The sequence below is a fragment of the Benincasa hispida genome, chromosome 12 (assembly GCF_027475165.1).
Source record: "Benincasa hispida cultivar pf3 chromosome 12, pf3_genome.v1.1, whole genome shotgun sequence".
Taxonomy (NCBI): domain Eukaryota; kingdom Viridiplantae; phylum Streptophyta; class Magnoliopsida; order Cucurbitales; family Cucurbitaceae; genus Benincasa; species Benincasa hispida.
The window spans coordinates 55703473-55714162 of NC_143489.1; the positions used below are offsets into that span (position 1 = coordinate 55703473).

The 10690-nt window shown below is 33.8% G+C and overlaps 1 protein-coding gene across 1 annotated transcript; it reads right to left on the reverse strand.

The window, feature by feature from the left end:
- Positions 1-367: 367 nt before the first annotated feature.
- Positions 368-1225, reverse strand: LOC150032080 (uncharacterized). The gene is made up of 3 exons (XM_090308381.1): positions 853-1225; positions 620-798; positions 368-523 (listed from the first exon to the last, which is right to left on the reverse strand). The coding sequence occupies exons 1-3, from the start codon at positions 1223-1225 to the stop codon at positions 368-370; spliced, it is 708 nt and encodes a 235-aa protein (XP_090164507.1).
- Positions 1226-10690: the final 9465 nt, after the last annotated feature.

Genomic DNA, 10690 nt, shown 5'->3' on the forward strand with positions numbered 1-10690 from the left:
AACTTTTTATTCAATTCAAAGTGAAGATTATATTTACATTGTGTCAGATACTTTATAGAAATTAAGTTTCGCTTTAACTCGGGAACTACATACACATCATTCAACATGATAAACTTCTTTTATAAAGTCAACTGGAGTCCTCCCACTGCCGCAACTGAGACGACGTGCCCAGTGCCTACTCGCATCGTCATCTCTCAAGCCTCAAGCTGACGTCAGGATCTAATCCCCTGAAAAGAAGAAAAAATGTGATTAATAGCCCTAGAGTCAATAATCCAGGCAGAATCATCATTCTCCACTAAACAAGTTTGCAAAACTAGTAAATCATATTTACCTTGTTTGGCTTTAACCTTAGCCTTCTTCTTCTCTTTTATCCAACAAGGACAATTCCGTTTCCAGTGCCCATCCTGGTTGTAATGGAAATATTTCCTTTGTCAATCGGTGTTGGTCGCCTACCCCGCTGGGCGGCAGGCTGTAGGTTAGCAGGTGCTTTCCCCTTGCCCTTACCACATTTCTTCTTCTTCCACTTGGAAGTGTTAGAAGTAAAAGGTACAAACTTGGTCCCTGAGGTCGAACCTCGATGGAATTTCTTTTAAGATGAAGCAACATTTTCCTTACCTACCTTCTTCTCTTTACTTTTCAACAAGGATTGGAATGTCTGCAATTCGTTGAGGAGAGCTGTAAGGGTATAGTCTACTTTGTTTAGTATAGCATTACTGACAAAATGCAGGAAGCTATCTGGCAACGAGTGCAGAATTATGCTAACCTGACTACCTTCATCAATGCGTGATCCATTCATCTCTGTCACATTGAAGTGGACCATCATGTTTAGAACATATTCACGAACAAATGTGCCTTTCTCCATCTTGGAGTTGAAGATGCATTTAAGAGCTTCAGGCTTGAGCTGTTCAGACGGTTGTCCGAACTTTCCCCACAGGGACTTCATGATCTCACGCACAGAGACCACAGGTTCATGCTTCTTGGCCAAAATGTCGTTAAGATTGACCAAGATGTAAGCTCGGGCCTTCTCGTTCGCCCGTGTCCATCTGTCATAAGCCTCCTGAACATTTCGAGTTGTATTCTGAGTCGGAATAGGAGGACACTCCTCCGTAAGGACGAACCTTAAGTCATCGATGATTGATATTGTAGTTATTGCATGTTTCCAACTAGCATAATTCTCGCCAGTCAACTTATTGGCACTTAATAGAGCTAATGTGGCTATAACCATTCCACGTTGCTGAAAAACAGAATGAACTTAATGAGTCTATGCAATACCACTTTTAACACTAATTTTAGTTTTAGAAAAATAGTTCCATGTACCCTATGTTAAAAGACATCTATTTCATATGATGTCCCACGATAGGACAAAAGTCATTGGTGGGGTGATCAAATGTCCCTTCACTGGGATGAGACGGTCTCAACCATTAGGCAGAAACAACTCTTGTAACTGACACTAATAGTCACCATTTTTTGGTCCAGAACTATTAATCTTTAACAATTTTGCGTAAGTGTAACCCCTCATTTCGGCCCTAGAGTCTCACCCTAAAGCATCCACCATAGGAAAAAAGCAGATTAGGATAAGAGGCTAAAGCGACCTTATCCTATATAGGAGATCAGATAAAGAGTCGTGCGAAAATGCCATCCTATAGGGGGACACTCCCAGGGTGCCTCGAATCGATGCACATAAACTTATCAAACCTAATAAGAGAGACCGTGGGATATGTTTTCACACGTCCTGCTCCCACTTACTATGAACATTCTCTCCATTTATCTTGGTATTGACCTACCCAAACACCATTCTTTAGGGGGACACTCCTAGGATGCCTCTAGTTTGGGGATAGATCTCACGGTGTGAACATAAAGGGATAAATGTGAAGAGGTTTAACTGAAGTATCATATACTCCAAGTACCTCCCACTGCATGTTCTACCTAGGGGTTTATTAACTTAGATCATCTGGCTACTAATTTTATCTATGTGTGTTTAATTTGCTAAAAAAATAACTGTCTTTGAAATTAAAAAAGTTTAAGTCAAGTCCCATTAAACTCTTTAACGAACTATCCTTAAATTTGCATGCATGCATCAAATTTATCTAATTCACCTTTTTAGGTAGGTTCCTGATAACTTGTAGAAATACAAGTTATTTAGGCTGCTTTATTTAGATATTATGGCCAAAAGAAAGGAAAGTTGCGTTAATTGTAGAGAAATTAGCTAAGAAATGCAAGAATTATAAATTGTCGTCAATACACCCACTGATACCATTAAGATGGTAGAAAAAGATATTTCAAGTCTGTTTCGCAGGAAACCAAGTCATCGCTTGCGATCAAGGTTCAGAGAGAAACTGAATAACGCATCTCTGTCACATTACGCCCGTCAAATCAATACTGAAGAGATGATCAACGCAATGACGGTGCAATGCGACAGTCGATCCAGAGCTGAACTTCAACCGCATGCGGTAATAAAAACAACACTGCATGCGGACACACGATCGAAAGATGCAAATGAGCAACGCAAACGTGGAGGATTGTGACACGTATATAACTAACCGTTGTGCATATTCGACGGACTGATTGCATAACAGAAGGAATATTTATTCCACCATTTTCAGACTATCCATAACAATGAAGTGGGGACCACAAGTCAGAAAGTCAAAGCCTTCAGCCTATAAATACCCTCAAAGAATTCACTGAAGGATATACTTGATATGGGGGATAATTGATACGGGGCTATTGAGAAAGAGTTGGTCTGAGTGCTGATCGGAGGAAATTCGGGAAGAGAAGAGACAAGGTCGAGAGGTGAGTCTCAGTGCAATTCTGCCAAATCCCCACCGAGAAGCTCTGTACTTAGATCCCTTCTACCGGTTGAGCAAACCTGAGAGGGAAGTTCATCCTTCCATTCACTCCATCGACACCGGCAAGCAATTCTCCATTCTAGATCTGTGCCAAGACGTTGGCGCTTATTTGTATTTGTTTCTAACTCTCATTCATCAATTGTATTTCATCTTCTTAATCTCTTCATTCACAATCATGTATTAGACGCTAAGTATTATTGAATGTCTTGATCATTTCCATTTCCACTTCTCTGTCTATTTTCGTTCCTCCATAAATCATTTTCTCCATGATATTTTCTTAATACCTTGGTGATTAATATGAATTAAACAAGTAACTTAATCTGTGCTAAAGAAATAAAGATGTTTAGCTAAAGCATGCTAGACGACATCTTCACCTGTGAGAGCAGAAGTAAAGATGCCATTCTGATCTATCGAGAGAAGGTTAGAAGAATGCATTAATTAAAGCGAGAAGTACTTCTAGAGATGGAAGCAACCTTGCATTCATTATGTTTGTCCCTGTTTCACCACATAGATGTGGGAACGCGGCCGATCACTGAGAGGTGTACGCCAAGGGAAAAGCGGAACCGTACTTATGCCTTTAACGCAATTAAGGAACTTGTGATGTTTGTACTAATTATCTTTTTTCTTTCTGTTTCACACATAAGACTTGCCACCACATAACACGATCTTTGTATATTCTTCACAGTCAGTCTCCACCTCAGTATCTTGTATCATGAAACATGTATCTTGTATCATCATAGCTTAGGTTTATTTTATCACATTTTACTTTATCTTTACTTTATTGCATTTTTGAATATCTGTACACATAACCTTTTTATACATTGAAAAACCTCTGGTCGTATATACCACAAATGTAACGCAATAACCTTAAACAGTCCTTGTGTTCGACCTCGGATCACACCGAGAAACTTGCAGTGGAATTATACTTGGTTCCAACGCAAAGAAACTTGTGACAACGCATAGTATACTACAAGATTCTCATAATTAACGCATATCTAGAAGTAGTATCGCATACAAAGTCATCATTCATTCATGCGTTGTATGGCATAAGATTAGAATACATTGTATGTCTTTACAAGTTTATGGCAATGCATTTCGCATTCTATCCTTGCTTGCATCATTGTACAACTTATGCCCTATCAGTTCCCAGGTAGGGGTGTTCCGTTTTCGTCAGCTTAAATACCCCAGCCTCGACAGAACTCGCCTTAGACAAAAGGTCATTTATAGATAGATTTGTTACATATTTAATCTTTTATTAGTCAATTTAATCCTATTAAACTGATTAAAAGATTAAATCTTAGGTTGCTAATCTCATTAGAACCGTGATCTTAAGTCTATCTTCATTAAGTTTTAAAATTCTTTTAAAAAAACATGATCCAAACCTAAGTTTGCATGCATGTCTTTCTTATTGATTTTAGTTCTAATTTCCCTTCTAACTATTATTTCAAGTTTTGTTGTTATTTTAGCAAGCGGATTTGGATTTGTTATGGTAACTTTTAGATCTTGGTCCTCTAATTAACCATAATTGATAAAAAAGATCAATGTTATATATATTATAAATATTATGATAATAGATGCCCATTAGACGCTCATGCTTATACCCATTGACCATGTGTCATGCCTCCATTTTCTAAAGTGTTATCATGTGTCTCAACATTGCACATTATTAGTGTCCATGTAATCTTCCTCCTACTTGCCAAATTTCCTATAAATAGTGACATTTGGTGGGTTTTAGAAGACACACACATTGATAAAATCCAAAACGATTGAAGAAAGTGGAGAAATTCATCCATTTTATTTTATTTACTTTTGTTATTTATTAATTTCATGTATTTATATATTATGTTTAATTTATTTTAATATTTTTTATTTTATTATTATATTATATTATATTACCCCTTTCCCAATGCTTCAAATCGCTGGAAAATGGTAGAAAAAATGCATTGGGAGATCCATTCCCGACAACAAACGTGTCGTTGGGAGTTTGGTCGGGATATGTCCGTCGGGAGTACAACTACTGATGCAGAAGCACAGACTGTCAAGAGTTTGAAAATACTCTCGACACTTGTTGTACGGCGTCGGGAGTTTGGAACTCTTGACACATGTATAGACATCGTCGGGAGTTCTTTGAGCTCCCGACGCTTCAAAAATTCAAAATCTGAACTTCAACTTGGAGACATAGAGACTCGACGAAAATAGACATTTTTTTAGTTTTTGATTTTTGATTTTTTTATTTGATCTGAATAACCTAAAATATATAACATTATTAAGCAACTAAAAAATTTCACATAAGGAATAAAACAAACAAACAAAGTCAATAATATTCTTTATTACACAAAATAGAGAAAAGTTGGCAAAATGGTTTACAAAAGAAATATGTCATCACAAATACATAGAAGAAAGAACTCTCAACAACGTCTCTAACACAACATCTCCAACAACATTTCCAACATCATCTCCAAATAGCATCCTACAAGAAAACAAAAATCATAAGGTGAATCCTACAAATCTTACAAAACAAAAAAAAATCCTACAATCTTACAAAACAAGGAAATGAGTAACAATTTTATAAAACGAAGAAAATCAATACACTTCTAAGGCTACATGTTCTCATCCTAAAACCTCCAAAAACACACAAAGACTACAACTTAACTAAAAAACCTCATTGATTAATATTGAAACAAATCTCAATAGAAGTCACAAACACCTTATTAACAAAGTTATAGGACAATAACATAGCAAAAGAAATTGGGGGTAGGGTCAAATGCACAACCATCTTTAAGGAACAACAAAACACTTCCAAATTCCTAATTTCAAGAGATAAAGAGAACATGTTGTTGGATGGATATGACAACCCTAGAGGGGGGTGAATAGGGTTTAATTAAACTTTTTTTCTAAATTAACCGAATTAAACTAATTAATACACTTTTTATAAATAATAACAAAAATTCAAATTATGCAACAAATAAGATGATAAAAATGTGATAATTTAATTCTATCAAATTTTAGCAAATAAATATGAACAAACTAAAACATACAATAAATTGCTTAAATTAATTGCAAAAATAAAAAGGAAAGAGTTAGAGAAGAAGACACCGTAATTTTTATAATGGTTCGGTCAAACTCGACCTACTCCACTCCCCAAGTGCCTCTTGGGAATTTGAATAAAATCTTTCCAACTCTTTCCATGGATTAGAGCCGAACCGTTACACCACCGCTCCTTTTACCGGTTCAAGAACAAACCCGATCCTTTCCACGGTTTAGGATCAAACCGTTACAAATGTTAGAATTTTTAAAGAACAAAATACAACTCTCACTAGAGTGGATTTACAAGTTTAAGCACTCAACAAGTTTATCCTCACAATACAATAACACTCTCTCAAGAATAAGATGAAAAGAAAAAAATTGGGAACTTAGAGAGAGCAACAATGGAACTTTTGAGTTTTGGAGGATTATGAAATGTAAAATTTGTTGGTTTAAAATTTGGAGAGGAAGATGGTTTATATAGAGATGGAAAAATTTTTAGAAACTACAATTAATTTGGACCATTGGATTTTGGAAAAGAAAAATCAATGGTGGAAATTTTAAATTAAACTAGTCATTAGATACAAACAAAATATAATATTAAATTTCTTTTCTTTTGAAATTCATTTTCTTTTTAAAATTAATCCAAAAAATAAAAAATATATACCATGTGTCAAAAACTAGCCGTCAGACACAAACATAAAATAATATTAAATTTATTTTTCTTTTAATTCGTTTTCTTTTTAAATTCATTCTCTTTAAAGTCAATTCAAAATAAAAAACATATCATGTGTAAAAAACTAGCCTTTAGACACAAACATAAAATAATATTAAATTTATTTTCCTTTTAAATTTCTTTTAAATTTCAATTTTTTTTTATTTTAAATCAATCCAAAATTCAAAAGTTCATCATATGTTAATCTCTTAATGATCCACCATTCAACTAATATGCTGCCACATGTCTACATACAAATGGTCTGATTATGCCACGTCATCCACCATGGTATTTTCTCTATAGACTTGTTTCGGTCATATCGTCTTCGTTTTAGCTCTGATTTGAATGATTCAAGAGGTGTTGGAATCGTTGTTCCGAGCTCTACGCTACGGATATATTAAAACACTAAGATTTCTAGTAATTAAAAATTGAGTTTGTTGTCATCAAAACATTGATTAATTAATTAATTAAAATTAATTAATTTGAGATGAAGAGCCAAAAAGCCAACAATCTCCCCATTTTTGATGATGACAAACCATTCAAGAAAAATAGCTTGAAATACATGTAAACTACATGTAAACCATATGTAGCACATAATAAAATTCAACATATCACCATAAAGATCATTCTTGAAATTCGCTTAAAAAAAATTCTCCCCCTAATTAATACAATCAAAATCATAACAAATTTATAGCATATTTTTTTAAACTTCTCCCCCTTTGGAATCATAAAAAAGAATAATTAAGAAAAATTTAGAACTACATAAATGTTTCCCTTAAAAACATGAACATAAATTTAGCACAACTCCCCCTAAGAATATTAACACATGCTTTCCATATCTCACCCTATCAAAATGCCTTCTAAAAGATTTAACAAGTAAAATTATAAAATCAAAAGGCATCACAATGAATAATACCGAGCTCAAGCCTATTTTTGCAAAAGTCTTCTTCATTCAAAGGTTTGGTAAAAATATCCGCTAATTGATTATTAGAGCCTACAAATTCAAGAGTAATATTATCATTTTGCACATGCTCTCTAATAAAGTGATGCCTAATATCAATATGCTTAGTCCTAGAATGATATATAAGATTTTTAGTCAAATTTATAGCACTAGTATTATCACAAAATATAGGCACATTATCAAACTTTAATCCAAAATCACAAAGAGTTTGTTTCATCCAAAGAATTTGAGTACAACAACTAGCAACTGAAATATATTCCACTTCGGTAGTGGATAAGGCAACCGAATTTTGCTTTTTACTAAACCAAGAAACTAAGGAACTACCAAGAAATTGACAAGTCCCACTAGTACTCTTACAGTCAAGTAAACTACCCACAAAATCCGCATCGGAATATCCTACCAAATTAAATTCAACATTTCTAGGATACCATAAGCCTAAATCAATAGTACCAAGCAAATATTTAAAAATTCTTTTAACGGCATGTAAATGTGATTCCTTAGGACAATATTGAAATCTAGCACAAAGACATACACTAAACATAATATCGGGTCTACTAGCGGTTAAATAAAGTAAAGATCCAATCATACCTCTATAAGTTTTATCCACATACTTACCTTTTTCATCCTTGTCAAGCTTAGTGGATGTGCTTGTAGGAGTTTTTACAATTTTACCTTCATTGAATTTGAACCTTTTGAGCAAATCCCTTGTGTATTTTTCTTGACTTATGAAAATACCATCCTTGAGTTGTTTGATTTGTAGTCCAAGGAAGAAGCTAAGTTCTCCCATCATACTCATCTAAAATTCATTATGCATACACTTAGAAAATTCTTCACACAAAGATGAATTAGTAGAACCAAAAATAATATCATCTACATATATTTGTACTAAAAGCATATCATTTTCTTTAGTCTTAATAAAAAGAGTAGTATCAATTTTACCTATTTTAAATCCATTCTCAAGCAAGAAATTACTAAGTCATCATACCAAGCTCTTAGAGCTTGTTTTAAGCCATAAAGAGCCTTTTTCAACTTATAGACATGATTAGGAAAATCAAAACTTTCAAACCCTGGAGGTTGTTCTACATAAACTTCCTCCATGATATAACCATTTAAAAATGCACTTTTCACATCCATTTGATACAAAATGAAATTCTTATAAGAAGCAAAAGCAAGCAACATTCTAATAGCTTCTAATCTACCAACGGGTGCAAAAGTTTCTTCATAATCTATTCCTTCCTCTTGACAATAACCTTGAGCTACAAGTCGAGCTTTATTTCTAATGATATTTCCATTTTTATCCATTTTATTTCTAAAGACCCATTTAGTTCCAACTATAGAAGCATGAGAGGGCCTAGGGACTAACTCCCAAACTTTATTCCTTTCAAATTGATTTAATTCTTCTTGCATAGCTAAAATCCAAAATTCATCATTTTCGGCATCTTTAAAACTTTTTGGTTCAATTTGAGAAACAAAAGTAAGATTATTAAACATATTAAGAGAGGAACGAGTTTTCACACCTTGTTTGGGATCACCAAGAATTAATTCTTTGGGATGGGAAGGAGCATACCTCCACTCTTTAGGTATGGATGAAGAACCAACTTCGTTCTTTTCGATTAAGCTCACCTCTTGCTTACTTGAAACAATTTCCTTGCCTTTGTCACTAACAAGTAAATCTCCAAAATTTCCTTCTAAAACATCACTATAAATAAGCTCATTAGAAATAACATTGCAAGACTCATCAAATACTACATGCATAGATTCCTCAATTACTAAAGTTCTTTTATTGAAAACTCTATAAGCTTTACTAGTAGAGGAATAGCCAAGGAAAATACCAACATCCGTCTTAGAATCAAAATTTTCAAGTTTTTCTTTGTTATTAAAAATAAAACATTTGCAACCAAAAACTTTGAAATACCCAATATTTGGAATTTTATTATGCCAAAGTTCATAAGGAGTTTTATCCAAAGAAGGTCTAATTAAAACTCTATTTAAAACATAACAAGCGGTGTTAATGGCTTCCGCCCAAAAGTATGTAGGTAAACCATACTCATGCAACATTGATCTAGCAAATTCTTGCAAAGTACGATTTTTCCTTTCAACTACACAGTTTTTTTTAGGAGTTCTTAGAGCGGAGAAATTATGAGAAAAACCATTTTCTTCACAAAAAGTTTCAAAAGCATTGCTATCAAATTGTCCTCCATGATCACTCCTAATTTTAGAAATAAAAAAACCTTTTTCATTTTGAACTCTTTTTGCAAAACTAGAAAAGTTTTTCAAAGCATTATCCTTATGTTTTAGCATCAAAACTCAAGTAAATCTTAAAAAATCATCAACTATCACAAAGGCATCATAGTTCCCTCAAAAACTAGCAATTCTAAAAGGGCCAAATAAGTCCATGTGTAATAGTTGAAGGGGTCTAGTTGTAGAGATTACATTTTTAGATTTGAAAGAGGACTTAGTTTGCTTACCCATTTGACAAGCATCACAACTTTGTCTTTTTCAAGTTTAAATTTGGGAAGACCTCTAACCAAAGAATTCTTAGAAATATTTGAAATTAAGTGCATGCTAGCATGTCCCAGTCTTCTATGTCATAACCAAGAATCATTATGTAAAGCCGATAAACATTTATCATTAATAGGACAATCATTCAAATCAATAGTATAAACATTTTCATCTCTATTTCCAACAAATATAACTTTTCTTTCACTAGTATTTTCAATGATGCAATTCTTTTTATTAACACAACTCTAAAGCCTTTATCACACAATTGACTAATACTAAGTAAATCATGCTTCAAACCATCAACCAAAAGTACATTTTCAATTAAAATAGAAGATTCATTACTTATACTACCTTTACCAATTATTTTACCTTTCTTGTTGTCACCAAAGGTCACAAGACCTCCATTCTTTTTGGAGAGAGAGACAAACTTGGATGGGTCTCCGTCATGTGCCTCGAATAACCACTATCCAAGTACCACTTGTTTTCTTAGAGGCTTTCAAACAAACCTACAAATACAAATGTTCAAGTTTGATTCTTTGGTACCCACACTTGTTTGGGTCCTAGATGGTTAGCATTGACAAACTTGGGAATCCATTTCATTTTTGCATAGACATTTAAGGCATTGGATGTAGACAAGTAACA